Source organism: Chionomys nivalis, chromosome 9 (genome assembly GCF_950005125.1).
Source record: "Chionomys nivalis chromosome 9, mChiNiv1.1, whole genome shotgun sequence".
NCBI classification, from domain to species: Eukaryota; Metazoa; Chordata; class Mammalia; order Rodentia; family Cricetidae; genus Chionomys; species Chionomys nivalis.
The window spans coordinates 45,792,189-45,819,387 of NC_080094.1; the positions used below are offsets into that span (position 1 = coordinate 45,792,189).

The 27,199-nt window shown below is 46.6% G+C and overlaps 1 protein-coding gene across 1 annotated transcript; it reads right to left on the bottom strand.

Annotated features, from left to right (window-relative positions):
- Positions 1 to 26,511, bottom strand: Ttl (tubulin tyrosine ligase). Its single transcript, XM_057781376.1, has 7 exons — positions 26,174 to 26,511; positions 23,504 to 23,582; positions 14,733 to 14,965; positions 11,829 to 11,964; positions 10,935 to 11,204; positions 7,917 to 8,060; positions 1 to 3,201 (listed from the first exon to the last, which is right to left on the bottom strand). The coding sequence occupies exons 1-7, from the start codon at positions 26,328 to 26,330 to the stop codon at positions 3,090 to 3,092; spliced, it is 1,131 nt and encodes a 376-aa protein (XP_057637359.1). The 5' UTR covers positions 26,331 to 26,511; the 3' UTR covers positions 1 to 3,089.
- Between the last annotated feature and the right edge of the window lie 688 nt (positions 26,512 to 27,199).

Genomic DNA, 27,199 nt, shown 5'->3' on the forward strand with positions numbered 1-27,199 from the left:
TTTACTTTAATGCTCCAGGCATTGAAAACATTCATATAGTTGCCTTATGTCAGAAATCATTTCCTCTTAGGTGCAGGTTCTGTGTCCAGGATTGGAGGCACATACATCAACCACTGAATCCTCAAGACAGCACCCGCATGCCACATGCAACCTACTTTGGCACCTTGTCGTTTTCTGTTCATGGATCCCCTCTCTGCCACACCCATGAACACAACCACAACTGCTCATAAAACACTTTATAGCATCATCGACACTGGCTGGTCCCGTGGATTCCAGCCATTTCCAGTGCTCCCCAACGTCCCGTGCATGCGAGTGTCATTCCAAAGAGCTATAGATGCTCACCATCAGCTGGTGTGCACGCCAGCTCCTGCTCCGCTCTATCTCACATCAGAGGCACTTAGATATTCTTGGCAAAATGGACTTTATAATTGCCGTTGAAGTCAAGTGTGAGGGGAGGGGCTTTTCTCCCATAATTAATGAATAACTCTGATATATAGCGTTAGATTTATTGGCTTGTGTCTGTTTACGTTTGCTATTGAGGACTTAATAAACTGCTTATATAAACGAAAGCCTGTTTGATTTTCCAGATGCCTGGATGAGAAGCAAACTGAGAAACTGCTTGGCCAATACCTTACACTACAAATATTTATGTCAATATTTGATTGTTCTAACAGAATTGTTTTGCTTCAGAGAGTATTTTTTTGAGCCTTAATCCTTAAGTAGTTATTCCAAGGTGATAATGTGTTTCTCCTGCTTCCCAAAGAATGGTTCAAGGCACCTCAAGACATGGTGTTCCCCGAGGTTCTCATTCAGTCAGCCACAGGTGGGAAGGGTCATCGACTTTTGAACTCCATGGGAATCTATAGCATGTAGTCGGCACTGAGAACCTTGGACCAAAGGCCCTTGAGGTAGTCCCTGGGCCAGGGGACGTCTCCTCCATGAGATAAGAAGCTAAGGCACAGCGAGGTTATTTGGCTCGTGTGACATTGTGCAGTCAGATGACACAGCCAGGAGTGGAACCAATATCTCCAAATAAATAACCCCCTCCCCCAGCGATGGGCACTTACACCAACTAACCGCGAAGACTTACCGGGGAGCCAGACATGACCGTCTGTGCCAATGACACCATGGAATGGCACGAAACAGTTCAGAGCCAACCTTCCTACTCGGTGGGAAGTGAATGCATAAACAGTTGAAGCTATGTGAGGAATGGACTCAACCCTTCCCCTTATACAGATGCTATGGATTTGTTCAGGTTTATGACAAAACCTGTCAGGGCTCATAAGGACTCAACGACATCTGCTTTGCCAACTCTGTCCCCGTAACAGGCAAACACTTTAAATGACCCTGTGATTTGGGTCTAAGAACATACACAGACCACCTCGTTTTCTCCATTGCTGGCCCACCTGGACTAGCCAAGGGCCCAGCACCCTCTACTCTCCCAGTGAGAATGCATCTTCCCCATACATGGCTAACCTCTCTGCCTTCTCAGAAGTTCCTCAGCACTAACCCATCAGCTGTGCTAGGCCTCAAGAACTGTCTTAATAGCAAATGTTTTACTTCGCTCTGGGTGCTAACTTTAACCATATTCTAAGCAATCATGGCACCTCTTGACCCTCTAATCCCAGATTCTCATGAGCTGGGACTTTCGCTACTTCTGCATAAGGCATTGTGCCGCACAAGGATACATGTAATTTATAATCTCATCGTCCCTTTCGTCGCCGTAAGTCCCACCTCTCACTCTATCTGAGAAAGAGACGCTTCTCCAGCTCTTTTGCACAAGTCTCAGCTGACTGCAGAGCACACCAAGGAGATGCACACGAAGCAGCACACACCAGAAGAAACACACGCCGCTCTAGGAAGAAGGGAGCTTCTGCTGCCTGCTGTGGTTTCCAGGACAGTGAGAGAGAGCCTATTGAACACGCGTGACATCTTCCCCCAGTTTGGAGTGGGCTCCCGAGGAGCCTGTAAGATAGGCATGGATGTGTGATATGGAAACACATCTCGTGGTACACTTCTGTTGACACGGGTAACTATGAAAAGCTCCGAAAAACTTCTTTCTCACTCAGACAGGACACACTCTCATTCAGAGGGCATCTCCCCTGTTACCTACATGCTTAGACAGGGCCCTTTCTGGAATGGACCTGGGTCGTCCAGGCCTTTGGAGCCGAGGAGGACAGATATGGGGAGAGCTACAAGGTGAGGAGGATGGGGAATTGAATTCTACCTTCCCTGACTCCCAGAGAGGATTGTTACAATGGTTCAAAGGTGTGGAAGGGGTGACAGAAAGAGAAATTGCAAAGCTGCATTCAGAATTCTGATAAATCAAAGATAACTGAGGCTCCTGATACTTCAAAGACTCCCGCCCACCCACACCGTGAAGTAAAGTAAGATATCATGATTTGTTTTTTCTCTCTTTCTCTCTCATGCTTATTTGATGCTTGCAGATTCATCAGGCCTGGTGCTTTTGTTTCTAAAACATGCAGTGAGCAAAATACACTGTTTGGTGCCCACAGGACCCCTGACAAGTGCTAACTCACAGGCCACCAGGAAGGTGACAAGCAAGAGGCCGTCACTGATGGGCCAGTACACAGCATGGACTGTGCTGCATGCTCGTCCAGAGTTTGGTGGGACATAGTGTCGCAGAGGGGATGTGCAGGGAACATGTGGCAACCTCATGCTTTAAGTCCAGTCTGTGTCCAATGAGGCTGCACTGGACACAGCGCTAAGGCACTAAAGCTGCAGCAGGTGGGGCGGACACCACTCAGAGGTCTCTGGGCTGCATCCTGGGGAGGAGAGAGCTCTGCTCCCTGTACCGCCCAAGGCCAGAGACTGTTCAAAGGCTGAGATCACACCACAACCAAATCCCTGGTTCCGGCCCTTTGGAAAAGCGTTTGGTTCTCCCTTTCAGTGACTCCAGCTTCCTAAGGTCTCCGCAGCGCCACCTGCTCTCCTGCAGCTGCCTTCCCGCTGCTCTTCTGCACATCCGTTCCCCAGCATGCCTTGATAAGGAGCAGTCCCTTCATCTCACAATCCTCCGGAGCAGGATTCCACACATTTCCCAAGGCGGCTCTGTACCTCCCGGTCCTTCACAGCTTGATGAACGCAGCCGGCTGTGGCACCTGCTCCGTGTCCGGGGGTGGGAAGACGCTGGATATGGCTATGTCCACGATTCCCTGGCACAGTTCTGCATAGAGCTTCCTGAAATAAGTTGTTAAAAATATCACTGAGGGTGCTCGTCAAAGTGCAAGAGAAAATTCAAAGTTGGCTATGGTGTGTGTGTTTGGGGTGAGTGGATTTCAATGAGGCTCTGCCCTAGAAATGCCATCATATGACACCTTGGTAAAACTTGTCTCTGTAAGTAAAGTACCAACGAGAGGCTCTGCACACTGACAAAACATGTAAGGCAGTATTTGTGTATTTTAAAAAGGCCTTGATGGGAATAAAACCAACAACTCCTGCTGACTAGCGGAGAAGGTGATTTCAGGAGCATCATGAGCCCTACCTCGTCTGTCCGTGATGGAGTACGTGGAGGGGTGGACATCGTCTAGGAAAATCCCCACCTTTTATGGGAGAAGGGACACTAGCGAAGACTGTGAGACTGACAGTTAAGATGGGACCCAGGAAATAGAGTAGTGAGACAAAGAATGGATGACAGCTTAGTCCGAGGAGAGGAGGGGGGGCTGTGTGAGTGTGCATGCTGGTGTGAGAGAAGAGGAATGAGGCTGAGCGTGTATGCTGGGTGAGAGAAGGAGAGGAAGGCTGTGAGTGTGCACACTGGTGTGAGAGAAGTACCGTGACGGGAACATAGCCTATACCAACAAGACAGAGGAACTCAGGTAACCAGGATAGGCAGAAGTGGGAAGTGGAGCAGTGTGGGCAGTGTGGGCAGTGTGGGGCAGTGTGCTGTAGACTCTCCGAGGCCCAAGGTAGAAGCTCAGTGGGTTTAGCCTCCTCCAGGGAAACAAAACCCATCATTTTGTTTCCTTTGCTGTGGTTCCAATAAGCACCCCAGAGCTTTCCCTCCAGGGCTGCTGACCATTAACAACTGCAAATGCAAAGCAGAAGACATTGGGGGGGGGGAGGCTCTGCCTGATTTCCTTGAGGGACTCCATGGGCAGCATGAGTCCCCAGAGCCAGCTGCTTGGGACTGAGGCTTAGAGCAGGCAGAAGCCCCCCGCCCCTTTCCATAGCTTTCTCAGGAAGTGTTGAGAATCCAGGCCAAATCCAAGGACAGGTGTCCAGGGCAGTCTATCCAGGCCCAGGGTCTTAGCCATTCCAATTCCCAGAAGATGCTGTGTCCCACCAGCTAGGAGGAGGTCCTCTTACGTCATTCCCATCCCTGCTGTACAACGACACGTCCACCAGCAGCCTTCCCCATCACAGAACTTCCTCTCCCACCCCTAGCCCCTAGGCAGCTAGGTCTGCATTTCACCCTGTTTTAAGACCTGTGGGAAGCCATGCCTCCAATTCTTTCTTTCTTTTTTTTTTTTTTTTTTTTTTTTTTTTTTGGTTTTTCGAGACAGGGTTTCTCTGTAGCTTTGGAGCCTGTCCTGGAACTAGCTCTTGTAGACCAGGCTGGTCTCCTCCAATTCTTTCTTAGGAAACCCTAACTGCTAGCTGAACCTCATCTGTCCTGCTCCTTCCTCTCTCCAGCCCAACTCCCCAGGCCCTTTGTTTACACAATCAAGGCCCGTTTTTAACAGTTTAGTAGGCAAATGATTCAAGCTCCCATTTCTGAAGGGACAGAGACATGGAAGCCCTTCTCCCATTAAGGGTGTTAGTTCACCAAGAACCACAAGCCATAGCAATATGCCGTGCATATAAATGACTACTGTGAGCATCTCCCATGAGGAGAGCTGGAGCAAAGAAATGAAACACAGACCAGTCTCAAGGTGGCCAGGCCAACTTGTATCTTAAACACTGGTGACAGAGGAAGACTTAGTGTGGCACAGGTGTCTCATGGCCACCAGGCCATCACTGAAGTTCAACCCTAGGGGATTCACACATAAAACCATGTCACTAGAAAAATTTGGCTTGGCATGTAAGGTTTGGCATAAAACAAAGAAATCTTCTGGAGTTAAGCATTACAGTTATAGCTAATAGAAAGACAATCTAAAGGCATCTCTACTTAGATAAAACCCAAGCAATTATAAATCAGGAGAGGCCGGATTGGTAAGACACGCAGAGGGAAAAGGCACTTGCAGCGTACGGGTGACAACCTGAGCTTAGTACCCTGGACCCACGTAAAGGCGGAAGAGAGGACTGGCTCTACAAGGCTGCCCTCTGACCTTCACACACATGCTGCTGCACATGTGTCCCTGCACACACACACACACACACACACACACACACAAAGAGGGGAAAAATGAGTGAGAAACACTGTTAACCAGGAAGCATAGTTTGCTCATTCAGAGAATACAGACCGAGAACTGGGTGGCAGGCACAGGGCCAGGCTCAAAGGTTCACAAGTGACCAAGGAAAGCAAGGCTGGGACATCAGCGTGTGAACAATTCCATAAAGAAAACAAAAACTAGTTTTTGATAACTGAGGTAATGGAGGAAACGGTAAGGCTTTGGATACGGAAAGTTGGAGCCTTGGTGAGGAAGGCAGGGACTCCACAGAAAGCAAAGACTGCAGGCAGGTAAGAGCTGTCCTGGGGAATGGAGCCTGTGACAGAGCTGCAGAGGCAGGCGAGGCAGAAGCCGCACGGGCAGAAGGAAAGTGTGGCTTCTATTTTCTCACTCAGGCTGTGCTGGGAAGGAAGGATTTTATGGGGGCAGTGCAGAAATAGACATTCTGGTAAGGAGGCTCTCTGTGAACGTCCCCCAGCGATGGAACGGGACTGACAAAGAACCTGAGGAATGGGAGGCTGGAGACAGAGTCGACAGGACCTGTGAACTGAGGGCATGGGAGCAGGAGGCAAGCTCGAGGAGGGAAATGGCATTCCCTCCAGTCATGGAAGAGTCTGGAGAGGAAGACAGGGGTGGTGCTCCCTAGGAGACCCACAGACATCCGCACAGGATCTGGGGACCGCAGGTGGAGATGCTGTCTAGAGTTCAGGAGCGGCATTAACTCGACGGCTTTATTATGAACATTAACAAGAACACATCCAGAGGAGGTGGAGCAGAAAGCCAAAGGCCGTCCGGAGCCAGAACCTGAGGTCCTTGGTGAGGAAGAGAGAGTCCATCTTGCTTGCAGTCTCCCTGCTCAGCCTCATCTGGTATACAGGGACCAGAAGCAACAGAGAAGAAAGATTCAGCAAGAGGGAGGCAACCGCCTCCAAAGCTGCCACAGGGAAATGAGGACTGTTAGGTTCTAACGGTGGATTTGTCATTTCAAGGAATGCTTCCCTGGATGAAGATAAGGCAGCTCCTGAAAATGCTGTGGTTCAATGATTGGTCCATGGAGAAGCCAGGTTGGGGGTGTACTCACTAGAGCAGAGTGCGGCTTCATGGAGAAACAGCTGGAAAAGTGATCCAGGCAGTGGTAATGGAGCCTCCCCAGGAGAGAGAGACAGAGACAGAGAAAGACAGAGAATGGAAGAAGAAGAAGAAGAAGAAGAAGAAGAAGAAGAAGAAGAAGAAGAAGAAGAAGAAGAAGAAGAAGAAGAAGAAGAAGAAGAAGAAGAAGAAGAAGAAGGTAGAAAGACATCAGGAGGGGAGGATGGGGCGGAGCACTCTGGAGGACCAGGTCTTTGGTACAAGGGGTAGGAAGAAACACTGGCCGCACAGCTGTCAGTGCTGAAGGGAGAACTGAAGAAAAGCACCTGCTAACTCCACCCTCGGCATCTCTTGCTCACACTCCTCCAATCTCAGTTCCGGCCATCACCCTGAGAGGACCTTGTGTTAAGTCATATCCCCTGTGACATTCTTCTCCACTAGAAAGCTCGTCTCAGTTTGTAACCATATTCACCTGGTCCTTTCCCTTCCCCACACTTACTGTGGGACCTGGAAGCTCAGGTGGAGCCTAAGGGGCACCTGTTGGCTGCAGGGTCTGGAAAATGCAAGCGCATCATCTACTCCAGCCCCTAAGTGAGTGGCGAAGGCCTGGCCTTTGAACTAACGTGAGTTCACACTGTCCCCTGTGGGTAGGGCTTTCTCCTAAAGCATAGGAAAATCACCTCAGCTTCAGAGGTAGACACGAGATCCATGGGAGGTTCCCAACATGATAAGAGTGCATCTTCAGAACATCAGACAACCAAGGGGGAGTGATACCCTCGTGGCTGCCTGTACAAGAAGTCCAGCTCACACAAAACACCAGGCAGGAGGAAGAGGACGTCTTCCTGCTTCTGGGGGCAGCGACTCCCAAGATGAGCATCTAAGCTCCCAGCCAACCCAGCATAAAGCAAGGTCCCCACGTCCCTTTGGACAGTCCCTGTACTGTGCACTGAGCCCTACTACCTTGCATCCTCGCTCAGGCTATACTGTGTCACCTCCTGCCAGGGAAGCCCTTGAATTTCTCTGTCTCTTCCTCAAGGGATCCAGCTTATTCAACTTGTCATATGGACATGGCGGTGACAGGATTTCTCTTATAATTTGGGATGTGGGGGATTATTTTTGTTATTACTTGGAAGCAGGATCTTACTCTATAGCCCAGGCCATCCTGGAACTCACTGATTATAACCCAGGATGGCCTTGAACCCACAGTGATCCTCCCGCCTCAGCCTCTGGTGCTGAGATTACAGGTCTCACTCATCATACCCAGCTTAGTCTTGTTTGATACCCTAGTGGCATAAACAAACAGGGAAATGGCTCAGCTAAGCCCTTCTGCTAGGTCTCTAAAGGACTGCCCTCACTGTGACAGCTTCCCTGACAGCAGTCACGGGGTCCATACTTCAACCTGTCAGACTACCCAAGGTGCACATCTGACTTCCAGTTGTTCTTCCAGATGAACACAGGTGGGTTCAGGCTTACTGAGCACACGCAGGGGCACCGTTGACCTCGATGAGCCAGACCTTCAGCTCCTCGTCCACCATGAAGTCAAAGCCAAAGAGCTGGAAGCTCTGGTAAGGGAGGTACCTGGTGCTGATGGCCGGCTCCACACTCATGAGGCAGCTCCTGTGAAGTAAAAGGGGGAGAGCTCGCTGAGAACGGAGTGGTAGGGGCAGAAGGAACACAGCGACTATGCCTGGAAGATCTTATACCAAGCGTGCATAAAAATCAGTTTCGCCTTACTTATCGTTTTCAATGGATAAATTTTCCTGATTATTCAAGAAAAGGCTATTTATTAAACAACTTGTTAGGGACGCATGCATCGCTCCTGTTCTTCCAAGTCAAAGCTGCCAGCTCAGGCCCCACTGCGGGCAGCTCAGCACCAAGCCACCGTGCATCTCCATCAGCAGTGCCGACGTCAGACATCCGCCTGTTTGTGCGTCTGCACCCCGTGCTGGAGCCTCAAGTTTGGGTACAAAACTCGGCCTCCTCAGGCTTGTCCAGCAATGGCCTCACCAACTGAGCCGTCTCCCCAGACCACACCCTGTATTTTGCCACGTGCAAAGTTCACTGGCATTTGTTGAGAAATGCCAGCTAAAACAGGAGTTGCAGAAAGAAAGCTGGGCAGCATTGGTTTCTCTTGTGAGCTCCAAATCTACTGCCAACTACTGTTAATGGAACACCTAAGATTACGAGTATTCAAAATAAATATTGAAATCTATCACAGAATTCTTATTAGCACTGACTACCATTTTTTAAATTAGATTTTGTTTTTGTTTTTTGTTTTTCAAGACAGGGTTTCTCTACAGCTTTGGAACCTATCCTGGAACTAGCTCTTGCAGACCAGGCTGGCCTTGAACTTACAGAGATCATCCTACCTCTGCCTCCCTAGTGCTGGGATTAAAGGCGTGCGCCACCACCACCTGGCTTTAAATTAGATTTCAATAACAGAAAGAAGTTAAAATTGAATCTTACAAATATACTGAGTAAATAGAGGAAGTTTGTCCTTGTGATTGTACACTTTACTCAGGTGACCCTTCTTAATTAAAATATATTTGAAATACTAAAAATAAGAAAAAGTCAGAAGTTTAACGAAACGGGACAACAACAGAAAGGAATAAAAAAGCAAGCACTGCAATTCGATCTGAAACTGCTGGAGGTTAGGAGGAATAATCTCAGCAAAGGGTTTCTTCGTCATTAGACGCTGCAGGCAGTGAACCTTTTTTCAGCTGGAGTGGGAGTCAACAGGAGGCTGGCTGGGGAAAGAGAAAAGCTGAGAGCCCTGAGCAACACTCAGGAATGGCACCCCTGCACTGCAGGGAATGACCAGCAGGGGGCGAGGAAGCACCCAGTAAACAGTGCCTGAAGTCCGATTCCTTCTGCATATTGAATATTTTCTGAGTAGGGATTCTAACCATCTCCAACCTATGACTACTAGAGACCCTAACAAGTAGTAATTTTAGACAAAGCATAGATCTACATCATAAAAAATAAGAAGAAATATAAAACGATAAGTGAACAAAAATAAAACATAAAAAATAAAACCCAGATGTCTGTCAACTGCTTAAATTCTGGAACAGTAACACAATGGAATAGCGACTGCTGTGTAGATCAATACAGCGACATGATGTCGGCATGAGCTCAAAGCAGGAGCCACAGTGCAATCCAGTGACACCATTTAAGACAAGCAGACAGAATACTGCAGCGGTGAAGATGGAAAGGGAAGGCTACCTTGGTCAAGGACTCTGATTTTAAGGGCGGTAAAAGGAGTCTCTGGGGATGCTGAATTTCTTTCTTTCCTTTTATTTGTTTATTTATTTTGGAGGCAGAGTCTCATTACCTAGCTCAGATTAGCCTGGAGTCCCCAGTCCTGTTGCTCCAGTCTACCAGGTGCCAGAATCAAGGTGTGCCTACTACAAATATCTTATATCATGATCTGTACGATCATGGTTAGTGAGTATGTGCATAACTTAAAAACTCATTGATCCATACTTGGGAGTATTATGCTTCATTTTTTAAAAGCACTAGGTTTTGTAACCTATAATAAAGAATACTACACTAAAAAACTACTTCTAGGTAGACTAATCAATCAAGAGGCAAAAAGACATTAGAAATAAGTCAGGAGCAGTAAATACAGATACAACACATACTACTAAATACAAGATACGCAGACAGGATCCCTTCAGCTGGCTGTCTAGCTAGAGCAGATGAAATGAGTGAGCTCTGGGTTCAATGAGAGACCCTGCTTCAACATTTAAGGTACAGGCTGGCCTCTGCCCACACAAGCACGCATGTGAACCCACACGTATGCACAGGTACCTGCACATACACATGTAGACACATACCATACATATCTACACCTGCAAAATATAAAAATAAATAAATAAAAGGGAAACCAGATGTACAATGTCCCCATGACCATAATGAAATTATGGAAAATCCACAAACACCTGGGTAATAAACAAAACTGTTTATATCACACAAGGCAGGTTGCAAGAATTAGTGAAAATAAGAAGATTTTGCTACGATAAAAATATAAACACAACCTTATATAATCTCTGGAATGCAGAAGAAATTTAGAGACATTGAATGGTTTATTCAATGTTACAAATGTTTGTATTTGTCATTTTAACAGAAACATCTCAAATCAATTATCTAGACTTCCTCCCTGAATAACTAGTAAACGAAAAACAAATTTCTCAAAGAGCAGACAGGAGAAGATAACAAAAATCATAAGAAACAAAATAAAAAGGCAGCAAATAAGGCCCAAAGTTGATTTTAAAAAAAGATTTAATCCATCCAAGTAAACTAGAGAGAAGAAAAAAAAATACCAATATCTAGAACAAATGAAGTGTCATCACCAAAGACAGATTCTACAGATGTTAAAACGAAAATAAGGGAAAATTATAAAAGGTTTAGGCCCATCGTTAGACAGCGTGAGTGGAAAAATCCCTTCCCACAAGAAGAAACAGATAAATCAAAAAGGGCCAATGAACTGACCTTATGATGTGTTTAATCTGCAGCAAAATGCTGCTTTCTAAGGTAGTGTTCAGAGCGCTGCTCAGGTACTGGTTAAATTCCTCAAAGAACATCTCATTGCCTTCTTCGTATTTGCCGTAGTTCTTGGAGAACTCTTTCTGGATGCAGTGATTGGTCAGATGGCAGGTCTTATCTTGGAAATTGTCGACATGATAAGGTTCTGAAGCCGTGCGCAGCACACCCTCTCTATAGAGGTAGATGTTATACTGATGGTCAACCAGGACCCAGCTTCTGCAAGCCAGCAAACACATGGTTTTTATTTAGATCCGAAGTTTTTATACGTAATTTTTGTTTGTGTTTGTTTTGGAACAGGGTCCTACAGTGAGGCCCTGGCTGGCCTGGAAATCTCCTTTTAAGAGATCTGCCTGCCTTTGCTTCCTGTGCTGGGATTAAATGTGTGTGCAACCACCTGGCGCACACCTGGAATGTTTGCAGGGAAGAGATAGTGAAGAAAAGGAGGTTCTAAAGTCATATAAGGCAAATCGTGAGTTAGACAAAACAATGGGCGGATTAGCACCATGATGAGGCAAATCAAGTTTTCACCATAAATAATGACAGACTTGCGTTCCTTTCAGGAACAGACAATTTTGAAGACTCTGGATGTGTTTGAGGTTAACCGATACACATAAACATGTGTGTATGTGTATGGCATGTTTGCCTTTCTGCATCTTGACTGGTACTATAATCTTAGTAACATTTTCTAGGGGAAGAACTCAAAGCAACAACGTTGAGAGGAACCAGCTCTGCTCGGCGTGGCAACATGCTGGATACAGCCAAACGCTGGTCACCTCATCTTCTCACTGGCTCCTAACTGAAAAGGTGACTGAAACCAAGGCTGTGGGCAGCAAACATTACCGAATGTCAAACTTGCGGTGACCGGGCTCAAGGAGCAGAGGGCGCTCGAGGTATTTCTGGATCACGTGCACTTGACCTTGGTTGTCTATGAAATCCAGAAGCTCTGTTGCCTCTGAGGAGATGAGGATGCCTTCACCTGGGAAAACAGAGAAAGTGACAGCATGAAGACCAGCTCTGCCTGTCCCAAGAGGGACAGTTGCTGCCCTATAGAAAGCCAAGAAGGCAAGGACACCAAAGTATAAAGGTTAGGGCACAGATATAAAGCAGCGTGCCCCACGGCACAGCCAATAAGACTGAAGGCATAGCCACCAGGTCCTTTACCCACACGAGTTATCCCCAGCCCTACCTTTCTTTTACGGACAGTTATTGTCAATCTGATGAACTCTAGAATCACCTGGCAGCTATGCCCCTGGGCACCCTGTGCAGGGGGATTATCTTGAGTCTATTATCTGAAGTGAGCAGATCCATCTTACTTGTGGGGGGGAGACCGTTCCCCAGGAAGGGGATTCTGGGCTGTAGATGGAGATAGGAACTGAGCATCATACACACACTGCTCTGTCTTCAGACTGCAGAGGCAATGTGACCAGCTGCTTCACGCTCCCGCTGTCCTTACTTCCTGGGCATAGCGGACAGTACCTTGGATTGTGAGCTAAAATGAGCCCCTCTCTCCCTCCGTACCCCCTCCCTCCCCTCCCCGTCCTTCCTCCCTTCAGGTGCATTGTCAGGGTATTTTATCACAGCAATAGGGAAAGAATGGAAGACAAAGGCTTTTGCATTTATCAAAAAATCAGGTGGACATTAATGTTTGGATCTACTTTTGAGTTCTTAGTCCTGCTTCATGGGCTCATGCTTCTGTCCCTCTGCCACACTGCCGTGTCCTGCGCACTACAGCGATACGGTACGCCTTAATACTACCTGAGTGAGTGATTCTACTTTATCTTTTTCAAGATCATTATGGTGGCACAAGCCTTTAATCCCAACACACTGGAGGCAGAGACAGGTGGATCTATGTGAATTCAAGGCCAACCTGACTACAGAGCAAATTCCAGGACAGGCTCCACAAAGAAAGCAAAGCTACAGAGAAACCCTGTCTCACAAAACCAAAAAAAAAAAAAAAAATCACTGAACCTACTATATGGACCATAATCTAGAACACCATAGATACCTAATCTTCCAAGTCCCTTGTTTACCACCAGAACCAAAAGATAGTAGAGGTACAAGAGAGAAGCAGAAGCAGATGAGGCCTGCTTGTGGCAAGAATTCACTGCACCCATCTTCAGGAGATTCCCAGGGATGCCTTCCTGTCCTATGACTGGTGAAAAGAAGTTGGGATCCAGTAGACCAGGGACAGAAATTAGTAATATAGGCCAGAGGGTCTTACAAACCATGAGAAAATAAATTCAAGATACAACGGTTTTAAAAAGAGTGCATGCCAGTAGTTATGAGGGAGACTGTGTGCTTATTACATCGGAGGCTTCGTTGTTTTAAGCCTGAAGTTGATAGTATGAGCCTTATGCCTTTCTAGGCATCCATTCTACACTGTAGGTATTGAGTGCCTGTGTAGAGGGTACAGAAGCAAGCAAGACATAAAGCCTGCGTTTACATGGGCTTAGAATGTAGCAAGAAAATGGTCCACTGTGTGACACACTCCTGGGAAGATGCTAGCACACACAGGTTAAAGACACAGAAAGCAACGGGTATAGACGCCACTGTAGACCAGAAGAGCCTTCTCTGACGAGGCAATGTCTGAGCTGATGGAGACACATTCCAGGTATCGAGGCAAATTTATCTATGTATTTGGAGATCCAGAGATCTTTGTGTCTACAGCCCATTGTGCATGGCCAAGAATAGGAGATGACATCAGAGACATCAGGAAGTGTCCAAGGGGGCGGGCTCCCACCAGGACTCTGGAGCCATCCTAAATGCATTAGGAAGTAACATGATCAGATTTGCGTCTTGAAATCATCACTGTCTGGTAAGATGAGAGCCGGCTGAAGGTCACACTGCAGCTGCTGGCCTGAGAGAATGGTAGCTTTGACCGAAGAGTGGCAGAAACATAAAACCTAATACTGAACGTATTTTGAAGGGAGCCCTGGCAAGGTATTAATGAACTTGGTAGAGATCGTAAAGAAAAGGAGGAGCTGAGATTTGGGGCTTCAGAGACTGTGAACAGTGGGGTCACACATTAAACACGCAATGTGAAAGAGAGGGCTGCAGTGGGCAAGCCGGGAAGGATCAGAAAAGTTCCGTGTCAGATGATTTGAGCTTGAAATGCCTTTTAGAGACAGCGAGGGTACCACTGAGTCCAGAGCTTAAAGCGAAGACTCAGGCGATAGACGTTTGGGAGGCTCCAGAAATCTCTAAAGGGCTGTGGCCGGAGTTCAGTGGGCAGAGTATCTGCATAGCATACATAAAGCTCCGGCCAGGTTCCATCCCTAGAGCCCAATAAAAACAAGCGTGGGAGTGCATGCCTGTAATCCTAGCACTCAGATAGACAAGAACAGCAAGCAAGATCAGGAGTTTCAGGTCATTCTTGGCCACTTAAGAGAGTTTGAGGCCAGTCTAAGGTTACATGAGACCCTCTTTCAAAAAAAAAAATTGTTTTCTAGAAATAAAAACTGGACATGGTCTCTGATCGTGATGACGGAGTGAGGCCACTCACCTAACACATCAGTCAGGGCCTGTGAAACGGCCCAGTGGGTAAAGGCATTTGCTGTGAACCCTAACAATCTAAATTCAGTCCCTGGGACCCATATGGCAGAAGGAGAGAACCAACTCCTGAAGGATGTGCTGACCTCCACATGCACAGCTTGGCATACGTGCCACTCTCAAAACAAAGGAATAAATACATCCTTAAAACCCAAAGAGCATCCCACAAGTGACAGGGTGGCAATGGTAACTTACCCTTGGCACCAGCTGATGACTTTGCAATCCAAACATTGCCTTCCCCATCCTCTTTCTTTCTGTTATAAGAAGCCAGGAAGAATTCTCTCTCATCCGTCCTGGAGTTACTGACCGGAAGCTGGATGCCATTCTGCGCGGGAGCGACCGGTGTCTTGAGGTTAGTTGGATAAATCACATAGGACTCAGGGAACCATGTGCAGGACTCAGACAGCTCGGGACTGGTCTTGACTAGCCTGGCAGATGACAGAGGATCAGTCTCAGTTCCCAGGGAGATGTCACCTTGCTCAGAAAGACTGTTGCTTCCCCCCCTAAGCTTTTCCAGAAGCCAACACCCAGTCTGGTTTCCTCTGTATTTGCTCTTAGGCTGGAAGGACAGACCTCCAATGCATCACACTGTCTGGCGTGGCTCCAAAGCCACATCCTAGTTAATTCAAAGGCTCATGGTAGGCTGGGAGTATAGGACACTCGGTTTAATCCTCAGCACCAAATACACCAGACCTGGTGGTGCATGCCTATAATCCTAGTATTTGAGGGGTATAAGAAGGGAGGTCGGAAGTTCAAGGTCTAGAGACCAGCATGAACTACGAGAGACCCTCGTTCGAGAGAAACAAAAACAAAACAACAACAAATCCCCACAAGGCTCAGAATTGAACTCGTTTTAAATGTATCTCCATAAAAACTCAATGCAACCCTAAACTGAAAGGTGTTTCAACTAATATGTTATACTAGCTAGATCCAAATAAAAATAGGAGCAGCCCTTTAAAGCTGGCTCTGGGAGGCAGAGGCAGACGGATCTTTAGAGTACAAGGCCAACCTGTCTACACACACAAAAAAAAAAAAAAGAAAGAAAGAAAAAGAAAGAAAAAAGAAAGAAAAAAAAGTGAGAAGAGAAAAAGAAAAATATTTGAATAACTAGGGCTGGAGAAATGGCTCAGAGGTTAAGAGCACTGGCTGCTCTTCCAGGTTTGGAGCTCAATTCCCAGCACCCACATGATGACTCACAAGCATCTGTAATGAGATCTGGTGCCCTCTTCTGACCTGCAGGCATACAGGCAAGGAGAATACTGTACATGTAATTAAATAAATAAATCTTAAAAAAAGTTTGAATAGCAAAAATACTATCTTGGTGCAGCTGGAGAAAAATCTAGGGGAGAAAAAAACTATTAAATCTAATTAATTACTCAGTCTAAATCATCCAAACACTATTTTTAAGTTCTTTATTTCTTGCTTTTAGCTCAGGCTGTTATCCTGGGATCCCAGAACTGGGGTATAGAGACACACAGATCCCTGGGGCTCACTGGCCAGCCAGCTTAGCCTTAGCTAGTCTCAAAATACTTTTGGTTTTTTGAGACAGGGTTTTATCTGTGTACCCCTGGCTGTGCTGGAACTCATTCTATAGGTCAGGATGGCCTTGAATACACAGAAATCCACCAGCCTCTGCCTCGCAAGTGCTGGGATTAAAGGCCTGCACCTCCACACTTAGACAGTACTTAAGACTGACACCTGAAAAAAAAAAAAAAAAAGAAAGACTGACACCTGAGCCAGGCGGTGGTGGCACACGCCTTTAAACCCAGCACTCAGGAGGCAGAGGCAGGCGGATCTCTGTGAGTTCGAGGCCAGCCTGGTCTACAAGAGCTAGTTCCAGGACAGGAACCAAAAACTACGGAGAAACCCTGTCTTGAAATATCCAAAAAAAAAAAAAAAAAAAAAAAGACTGACACCTGAGAACTGAGGTCATTCTCTGGCCTCCGTACACATGGTTATTAGCACATTTTCAAATACACACACACACACACATACACACAGACACACACACACACAGAGAGAGAGAGAGATTTTAAAATAAAGCCATTTTAGCAACAAACAGGATTTGAAAGTTTCTTCAATCCAAAAAAACTACGAAATATAAACCAACAAGCCTCTAGCTCCCTGGATGTTCTTTACCTCTGCGCCACTGTCCTGTACGGTCATCAGGGTCACGTACAACCAGTGAGCATTTGAATGGTGGCCAGTAAGACTCAGAAAGTAAACTGTGAACTATATCTAATTTTAATAAGAAAACTAACGCACTGTGCTAATGTTTCCCAGTAAGTACACCTGTATTGACTGAGCAGGCTAGCATTTCCTTTAGTACTGCACTGCAACACTCAGGTCACACACAGGTGTTCTTCACACGTGGGTGCATCACTGTTCTATCCAGAAACAAGAGATTAATTCAGCTCAAGCAATGCCTTGTTCCTGAATGGTATGTGTTTACTATACAGTGAGGAAGGCTAGGTATGTGCACCACGAGGAGCATCTAAGGTGGAATGTGGTCATTTTTATAGTTTAAAAAATAAATATTGGTGCTGGAGAGATGGCTCAGGGGTTAAGGGTATTTGCCATTCTCGCAGAGGACCTGGGTTTGGTTCTCAGCACCCACATGGTGGTTCACAACCATTTGGAACTCCAGTTCCAGGGGATCTGACACTCTTTGACCTCTTTAGCACCATGTGCATGTGGTACACACACATACATGCAGATCAAACACTCATTCACATAAAATAGTAAGTAAATATGGACAATTTTAAAATCAAAAAAGGTGTATGATTAACAAATTGAAAGAGGGACACAAAGCTAAGGAAATGCCCAGGAGAGTATGCCACAGAGTCACCGCAGTGCCAACTGCTCTGTTCACGGCCCAGGAAATGAAAAAGCAGTCTGTTTGGTAAAGGCAACATTTTCAGCAAAGAATATTTGATGAACAATTTTTCCTCCACTGTCAAAAAGAATCAATACTTTCAGTGGTTGAGATCATAAGTACCTAACCTAAGCATTATTTTTTTAAAAATTATTTTACTATATTTAAGTGTGGTGTGTGTGTGTGTGTGTGTGTATATATATATATATATATATATATATATATATATATATATACACATGTGAGTGCATGTGCCAGGGGAGAGAATAGGCTCCCCTGAACCTGAAGGGTAGACATGGTTGTGAGCTGCCCTCTGGGTGCTGGCAAACAAACTTACATCCCCTGAAAGGGCAGCATGTGCTCTTAATCACTGAACTATCTCACCAATCCCTGAACAAAAACATTAAACATTTCTTTCCCCAGGAAAGCCTTCTATAACTGAGCTACATATTTCCTGGCCTGTCAACAACTTCTTAACAGGATCTAGATTTATAACTACAGCTGGCCATAAAACAGCTCCCATTCTTACACAGAACGAAAACCACTGCACATGGACAGATGATGAAATAAATTATTTTAAGGAAAAAAGTTTGAAAAGATATCGTGTTGGGCAGTTTTAAGTCAACTTGACACAAGCCAGAATCACCTGAGAGGAGGGCGCCTCAGCTGAGAAAATGCACCCGTGGTAAGATCTGGCTGTAGAGCATCTTCTTAGGGATTGATGGGGGCGGGCCCAGTCCATTGTGTGTGGGGCCACCCTTGGGCTGGTAGTTCTGAGTTCTGTAAAAAAAGGCAGGCTGAGCACATCATGAGGAGCAAACCAGTAAGCAGCACCCCTCCATGGTCTCTGCATCAGCTCCAGCCTTCAGGTCCCTGCCCTGTTTGAGTTCCTGTTCTGACTTCTTCCATGATAGACTACAATGCAGGCACATACACCAAATAAACCCTTTCCCCCCAAGCTGCCTTATGTCATGGTGCTTCATCACAGCAATAGTAACCCTAACTAAGTCAGATTTTTCTCGTTTTATAGTTAATCCCCAAGTAGCCATTGGCTACGAACTCTAACATCAAAAATTAATTGAAAATTTTAAAAATATTAAAATTTTTCTTAGCTTTATGTAAATTATGATATAAGCAGATGTTGCCCAATTAATGCTTTGGATAAGCTTATATGAAAAAAATTATCAAAGTTCAGTCTAAATAATGTTCGTTGAACTCATGATATAGGTATCTTTTAATATTTTGCATCTGTCAAGGAATTTCATCTACATGTAAAAAATGAGTTTCTGTCATAAGAGACACAACTTGAGAGACTGGGTTAAAGTGTGGCTTTACTGGGATGGTGACAGAGGTCTCCTTTTCACCTCATGCCACCATACGGTGCTACTGGAAACATTTGCTTCCCTGCACCTGCTGATACAAACTGGACACATTTGTTTCCTCGGGCCCACTCTGGATAAAGTATCATGGCTACAGCTGCCCAGCTGGCTCAGCAGACACTTGCAAACATCATGTCACATGAATCACGAGTTCAGGAAAAAAAAATAAAGAGAAGACAGCTATCTTAATGAGTATTCTCTGTCAACACTCTTTGGTGGGGAGCAGAAAGCATTTTCCTGTATTAACTCCAATTCATTCCTATGTTCTTGAAGTAGAAATACTTGCCAAGTCATTACTTTCACCCAGTAAGCCATTATTTCATTCAGTATTCATTGATTTTTAAATGGCAGTATTATATAAATATCACATTTATTCATAGTATACATATATGAGCTAAATGTATAGATCAAGGAAGAAAAGACTTTGTAATCTACCCATACACATATGACAATTTGTGTTCCAATTTCATATCATGTTAATAATCATCACTTTATATATTTTATTATGCAAAAAAGGTAAAAGATTTTACTTGCAATGGTATTGTGAATGTTGGCTGAAAAACTAAAAAAATTGAAAATATGTCAAACATAACTTAAAGGTACTTTTCAATGTGTTAAATACGCCTTTAAGTTCAATATTTGTTTTGTTTTGGTTTTTCAAGACAGAGTTTCTCTGTAGCTTTGGAGCCTGTCCTGGAACTAGTTCTTGTAGACCAGGCTGGCCTCGAACTCACGGAGATTCTCCTGCCTCTGCCTCCCAAGTGCTGGGGTTAAAGGCATGTGTCACCACCGCCTGGCTCCCAATATTAAGAAAATGGTCTGACATAAATTGGAATTCAGTTAATGGGGACATGGTTCTTTCAAATGATACGCTTTTGTTGTCTTTTTCAAGACAGAGTTTCACCATCTTGAAGCACTAGCTGTCCTGGAACTCGCTCTGTAGAGCAGGCTGGCCTCAAACTCATAGAGATTTACCTGCCTCTGCCTCCCTCCACCACCACCCAGCTGCACCACTGATATGTTTTTGCTTAGAATCTAAGCCAACGTTTTTAAAAAATTAATCCATTTTGACAACATATATATGAATATTAATTTCCATTTGCTTGATGGTCCAGCTATTAAGAATCTTGTACATACATTGGAACAACTTGGGTACAGAAATCTACTTTTTTGTTTGTTGTTTGTTTGTTTGTTTGTTTGTTTGGTGTGTGTGTGTGTGTGTGTGTGTGTGTGTGAGAGAGAGAGAGAGAGAGAGAGAGAGAGAGAGAGAGAGACAAACTCTCATGTAACCCAGGCTGGCCTCCTTGGGACTTTGTTAAGCCTATTAGGTGAACACGCTACCAAGAGAGCTGCATTCCCAGTTCTAAATCTACTTTTCAACCATAGTTTTCTAAAATCTAAATTCAGATAAAGGATTTCCAGTGAAAATGCAACCTCTGAACTAAGACATAATACAAGCATAAAATACATGCCAGACTTTGAAGATTTAGAATGAAAAGAGTATAATTCATTTTTTTATATTAATAACACATCAAAAAGACAATATAGATTAGGGTGTGGGTTTTTGTGGGGGCTACTTTTTATAATGTTGGGAATCAAATCCAAAGCTTTGCACATTAAAAGCGAGTGTTCTACCAACAAGCTACACCCTAACCCCCACTGTCTTGGTTGTGGTTACTGTTGCTGTTATGAAACACCATGAACAAAAACACCTTGGGGGTAAAAGGGTTTGTTTCGCTCACAGTTCCATGGAACAGATTATCCAAAGCAATGATTGCAGGAACTCAAACAGGGCAGGATCCTGGAGGCAGGAGCTGATGCAGAGGCCATTCAGGGGTGCTGTTTGCTGGCTTGCTCAGCTGGCTTTATTATAGAACCAAGGACCACCAGCCCAAGGATGGCCCCACACACAATGGGCTGGGCCCTCCCCCAACAATCACTAATTAAGAAAATGCCCTACAGCTAGATTTTTATGGAGACATTTTCTCACTTGTGGCACCCTCCTCTCAGATGACTTTATCTTGTGTCATGCTGACATAAAACTATTCAGCACCCCCACAATTTGGATTTATTTGCTTAAATAAAACAGATTGACTTGACGGCACCTGTTCTTTATCCCTACTATTTTAGGTCTAAAGCTACACATGGGACTAACATCCTCTTTCCGTTGGGCAGTGCCAGTTTGTAAGAGGATCTTGGTTTGGAAGCCCTAACTTCAGTTCAGAGCCACGCTGAGTTCTGCGTGAGGTCCTCTGCAATTCTTCCCTTGCTTCAGCAGCCAGTTCGGGAAGCAACTGTACAAGTGTAGGTTTATCCACAGCTGCAAGGGAGTGATGCTCAGAAGGGGAAAAGCCTTCCACCCTGCCAGGAGAAAGGCCTTCAAGGGCTCTAGGCTGTGGTCATAGGTTCTTCGAGAATTTCTGGCACTCCCTGAAGCAGTGGGAAGAAGGAACAGGCTGTCCAAGATTCAGCACAGAACCCCGTCAAGGCTCTGGGAAGCCCTCTCAGGCATGCCTGGCCAGACTGATCTATTTGTACAGATCAGAACCCTCCTGGCTCAGTATGAACTGCTGTGGCCTTGGAACCCACAGCTGATACCCCCACTTCACAGGTCCAGTCTATGCCACAAAATGAGAGCGCTCACCATCTGACTGTCCAGCATCCCTCCACACCATGCAGTCACTACCGGCAAACACACTGCAGAAGGAAGCCAGCGTCTCCTGGAATTGCTACAGCCCCTGGCAGAACCCTTAGAGAACAAGGAAGCTGATGATGGTGGTGACAACAGTCACCATTTACAAGATGTCATTACAGATGAGGGGTATTCTCATCACCTTGTAAGCCCTGGGAGTCAGGGTGGCGCTGTCCAAGGTAGTAGACCTGGCCATGACTCCAGTCCTGTATTCTGACTCATTACAGGTGTTGAATATGCAAATATGCAAAACACTATTATTTTTATAGCATCCTCTGATTCCTACTTATAAAAGCAAAATTCTGCTTTTGTCTTTATGACTCTGTGTGGGCATGTTCACATTCTGAAGAGTGTGGGTGCCCACAGTGGCCAGATGAGCTAGTCAGAGGCAGTTGTGAGCTGCGTATCGTGAGTGCTGGGATCCTAACACAGCTCCTCTAGAAGGACAATATGTGTGTTCTTAACTCCTGAGCCATCTCTCCAGACCTGGACATTTACATCCTAGACATAAAAAGAATACATTGGCCAGGTAGTGGCAGCACACACCTTTAATCCCAGCACTGGGGAGGCAGGAGCAAGGGGATCTCTGTGAGTTCAAGGTCAGCCTGGTCTATAAAATGAGTTCACATAGGCAGAGCCATAACATAGAGAAACCCTGTCTAAAACAAACAAACAAACAAATACATCATACAAAGACTTTAGGAAGCCTTACTCTCTTTTAGGAGTTACTGCTCACTCATGAAAACCCATCCCAGAGAAGAGAGACAGAAAAGACACCAGAACCACCACATCCAAAGAAAGACAGAGATGTAACCATACACACTCGATCTCTTAGGTACAAAAGAAACATTAGCAAGGAAAAAGAGCATTTTGCGTTGGATCCCATCTCCTAGTGTCTCTATGTGAAGGTTTGTTGACTATTCATACACACTTACAAACTGCAGAGAAAGAGTCCAGGAGTCCTACTATAGCCCTGATCTTAGGGACCAGACTGAGCTTCTGCGTGAACATGACAGCATTGACGACCAGAGTTGCAGTTAGGTAGTTGTACTTTACATTGCACTTACAGAGAAGGAAGTTAAAGCACACATACCTGTGTGTAGCAGGCCCTTGTGCTGCATCCACTTACCCAGTCACCTATTTTAACCCTCACAATTGCTTTGTGAGGAAGATATTCAGGCTGGAGAGATGAGATTTGCCCACTAATTAGATTCTTCAAAGAGCTGAGATTAATCCCGAGCAGCTAACCACTGTATGCTGCTGAATTCTTCCACCTTATAATACCATGCTTGTGCTATCTAGTTATACCCCAGTGGCTCAGAGAGGATGGTTGTTGCACTCATGTGACTATCTCCTGAGCCCCTCCCCCAGGCTGCTTGAGAGTCTTCTGAGGAGGCTTGCACACCCTTCTCTAGGGACCACAAATGCTTGGCAACTAAGCCTTCGCCTCAGCCCCTTCCCCACAAGAAGAGAGCATGGCAAAGCTTCTAGGAGAGCAAACGCCAAGAAAAAGTGGAGCTGCTCCTGACTGACACATCGACAGATGCGTCACCTTGCTTCAAGTGCGACAACGCTGAGGTGACATGTGCCCCAGAGCACTGGGGTAGGACTTCAGCTAAACTACCTCTCAATTCAATCCGCCCCTCGTGTGCAGAGGGGTCTGCCTGCCCCCTCGTGTGCAGAGGGGTCTGCCTGCCCCCTCGTGTGCATAGGGGTCTGCCTGGAGTCTCTTCCAAGAAATCACTGACATTAGGACCCCCTCCTGGAGAGCTGGGCTCTGCTTCTAGGGAGCCTCACCTAGGAGACAGGCAGGCTTTAGCATGTCATACACAGCAACACCTTAAACTGTAATCAAAGCCACCTAGAAGAGCCCACAGCCCTGATTTCTGCTGACTTTGAAAACAGTACATTCCCCCCACACACTTAAAATAACCCCTTATCTTGGCCTAAGTGCTTCAGGATGACAGCTGAAATCATTTTACAGAAAACATCAAAAGTGGAGGTCTTGGGGAACACTTACTTCACTAAGGAAGCTTTTCGGCACAGTTTGTCCGCCCCCCTGTAGTAATTCACCAGCTGTGCCAGCCCAGGCTCGTGACCTACGAGGAAAGAAGAGGCTCAGAGTGGAAAGAGAGCAGGTGCAGTGTGCAGAGCAGGTGTGTCAGGCAGCTTTCCTTCTGTGTCTCAAGGTCCCTCTTCCCCTCACTATCCTACCGACAATACCGCAACAGCAACACTGACATACAGGTCCGCTGGGATGTGGCTGCCTTCCTTCTTAATAGGAGAGCACCGGGTGCTTTTTTTTTCATTTCTCTCTTAGCTGAACACACCTAGGCCTGTAACCCGCTGAGCAAGGCTACTTGCATACAGCCACACATCCATCCCAACCGCACTTTCCCCAAACATCAAAGAAGGCAGCAGAGTACGGCACATCTACCTCCAGGAGCTTCTAGAAGCCACTAAGAAGTGAAGGAAGGTAGCAGAAAGGCCCCGAGGCAATGTCGGAGCCCTGAGAACTTCTTTGCACTATTCACAAGAAAACATTTCAATAGCTCTTATTACAAAAGCCTTTCTAAAACCACAACAGGAAGCTTGGAGTATAGTACATCATCACCACGTATGAGGTCACAGGTTCAATCCCCGACACCATAAAAGATGAAATGAAATAAATGAAGATAAAAATGAGAAATAAAATGATATGGCCAGGCGGTGGTTGTACACACCTTTAATCCCAGCACTCAGGAGGCAGAGATAGGAGGATCTCTGTGCATTCAAGTCCAGCCTGGTCTACAGAGTGAGTTCCAGGACAGACTCCAAAGCTACACAGAGAAACCATTTCAAAAACAAACAAAAAGAAATAAAATGAAACAACAAAAATACATTTTATTGAAAAAAATTTAACTCCTAACAAAATGCTTTGCATTTCCGGTAACAAATGATAAGATTTAAAAAAGAGACTCTGAGTTGGTGTCAGGGGTAACAATAATTTATCCAACCATGGCACATAACCAAGTCAGACCTTTCAGACATTATCTGGTTTTCACGGTTGCCCTGGGGAAGACAGATTCGATTCACTGTTGACCGGGTACCTCCTCATCCCATTGGCCCTGGCCTTCCAGTGCTGAACATGACTCTGCTTTCTCCTTCAGTTTCATGCAGCCCATTTTAGACACAAAGTAAATACTCCCAACAGTGAGGGTGCAGAACCATTTTAATTAAGAGGATGCACCCGTCTTTTCCCTAAAAATAAAATGCTGCTGGTCATCTGCTAAGTATATGGTGCCTTCTCAGGACCGGGAACACAAAGGGTTTCATTTTTGTCACCGTGGCAGCAAGGTCACCTACCCCTGCCCCAGTCTGAGCAGAGTCTTTGGGTGTGTTCTCAATACCAAGACTCTACCTAGGCTCGTACCATCAGGCATTGCCAAGTGCCAAGCGGAAGGGAAGTCAGGAAGGGAAGTGACAAAGCCAAGAGGGACCTCCTGGTAGTTGTTCCTGTACTCCTTCTGGGGAAGTTTGGGGGGATTTTCTTTGCTGAGCCCTTCCAGGGGAATTTGATTAACATGCCCTTGTCTATGCTGAGATTTCTGAGGCTTCCAACCAGTCACTCCCTGGAGTCACCTTGCTACAGTGTAAACTTGTATAACAATGAAAAGTTGTCCCTGGACTATTTCAGTAAGGCTAAGCCTTAATGTAGTTCATCCTTCAGGCCATTACATCTTGATGGGGCTGTACGGACACCCAAATGCCTTAAACAAGCTTGCCAAATAGCCAGTTAACTCCAAACTGGCCTGCTTCCAGTCTAGTCTCACCCATCTCTGACCACACCTATTTCTGAAAACGCTCCCCTCTCTAGGGTACCCTCCAAGGTAGAATTCCCTCTTCTCTGCTATCAATTCTCCCCTTCTGTCCTTGGAATACAACCGACTCCACCCCCAAGTGAGGTTTTGCAAAAAGAACCAGCAACCCAGAGAGAGGCAGGTCCTCCCCAGATGATTGTGCAGTGAAGGACCGGGGAGAGCAGGCTCAAGTCTGTGGGATGCTAGTTGAACCCATCTGGACAACTTCTAGATTACGTCATTTAAACGGGAGTCGCTGTCCCTTCCTGCAGGAAAGTATGTGAATGAAGTGGTACCAAGCCAGCTTCATGTGGATGAGGAGACCAAAGGGCATCCAAACTCCTGTAAAAACCATCATTACTCGCACAGTTGCAAATGCACACTTTTAGTGCAGCTAAAAAGGTCTGAAATGGAACGCCTCCTCACTCCCACCCTCCCCCACCCCGCTTCCCTGGAAGCTCCCGCTTTAGGTTATTCAGTGAGTCTTTCCCAAATTTCCTGGGCCTCCCGGTAGCACAAGCCGCTGGGGGTTCGACAACGACAACTCCCCCTCCACACCCACACCGCACAAGGCGGAATGCTCGGTGGCAGAAAGCTGCAAGATGTCTGCAGCGGGCGCAGGGGGACGAGGCCGACACTCCGACACTTCGGGTGCAGGGCTAGGTCACTGTCAGCAGACAGGGCACCCGCACCGAGGCTCCGTTCCGAATCCAGCTATGGGTTTAGTTCTTGCTGGATCCATTTTAGATCTGCCAGAGCGAGCAAGCGCCTAGAGAAGATTAATGACCTTAAAAACAAAAGCGCTAGCTTCCCGGGGCCGTGAGCGCAGCGGCCACGAGGGAAAGGCTCACCCAATCTCCCGAAGGGCAGCCGGTTCCTCTCGCCCAGCATCAAGTTGAACCTGGGGTTGTCCCGCCGCAGCCTCTTCCAGTGACCGGTGGCCAGCAGCAGCCGGGAGACCTCGGCGTAGACGCTGCTATTCTCATCGCGCACCACGAAGGTGTACATGGCGATGGGCCGCGCGCCCCGTAGCCGCCGCACGAGTTCAAGGCACGGCGGCCCAGGGTGGTCGCTGCCCCAACCCCAGCCGTCTCCCTAGCTCCGGAGCCGCGCCTCCGGGTTCCCTTAGTGCCGGCCCTGAGCTCCCGCGCCACCGCCCGCCCGAGTGGCGAGCGCCACCCGGACGCCGCGCCCACCGCCGGCGCCCCGCCCACGACCGTGATTCCGCGCGGCGCTCGGGGCAGGTCTGCCGGCCGCTGCGGCTGGAGCTCGGGTGCAGGGCCCGCCCCAGGGTGGCCGCCGCTCTGCTGGGGTGCCAACGGCGTGGGGCGCAGGGGTGGTTGCAGTACACGCGAAGTGCGGTGGAGAAACAGAGCGGAATGATTCCAGCTGTGCCCGGGTCATAGCCTGCAAAAATCCCTTTCTGCAGTCTGTCTGGCTCTTCCACCTAGTTCAAAATCAGATTTGATGGGTGAAAACAAAAGATCCAGGCAGGGGATGTAGCTGAGTTGGTAAGAGTGCTTGATTAGCCAGCCCCGAGCCCTGGGTCCGATCTCAGCCCTGTAAAATCGGGCCTGCCTCTAAGCCCAACACTAAGGAGGTAGGGGAAGAAAGATCAGGTATTCAAGGTCGTCCTCAGCTACTTAGAGAATTCGAGGCCAGCTGGGCTACTGTCTCAAAATAAACCAAAACTAAAGTTCTAAGTTTCCTTCCTGTACCCAAGTGAAGCTGTGCTTCCCTTCGGATCTGCTCGCTGTTGGTTTTCAGGGAAGGGAGGGGGTGTGTGTCAAACTCCGTCATCTGCTGAAGAGGGCTCCTCTGGACTCTGCCTGAAGGTCCGTCCCAAACAGAATCGGGGAAGCCCTGGACTCTTCACA

Bases quoted from the DNA above. Each gene is read 5' to 3' on its own strand.
- Ttl (XM_057781376.1), bottom strand. From the start codon at position 26,330: ATGTACACCTTCGTGGTGCGCGATGAGAATAGCAGCGTCTACGCCGAG. The intron at 8,061-10,934 runs GTCAGTTCATTG...TTTACTTCACAG, and splicing joins CAGATTAAACACATCATAAG to GAGCTGCCTCATGAGTGTGG. The intron at 3,202-7,916 runs GTAAGCCTGAAC...AACTTATTTCAG, and splicing joins GGTGCCCCTGCGTGTGCTCA to GAAGCTCTATGCAGAACTGT.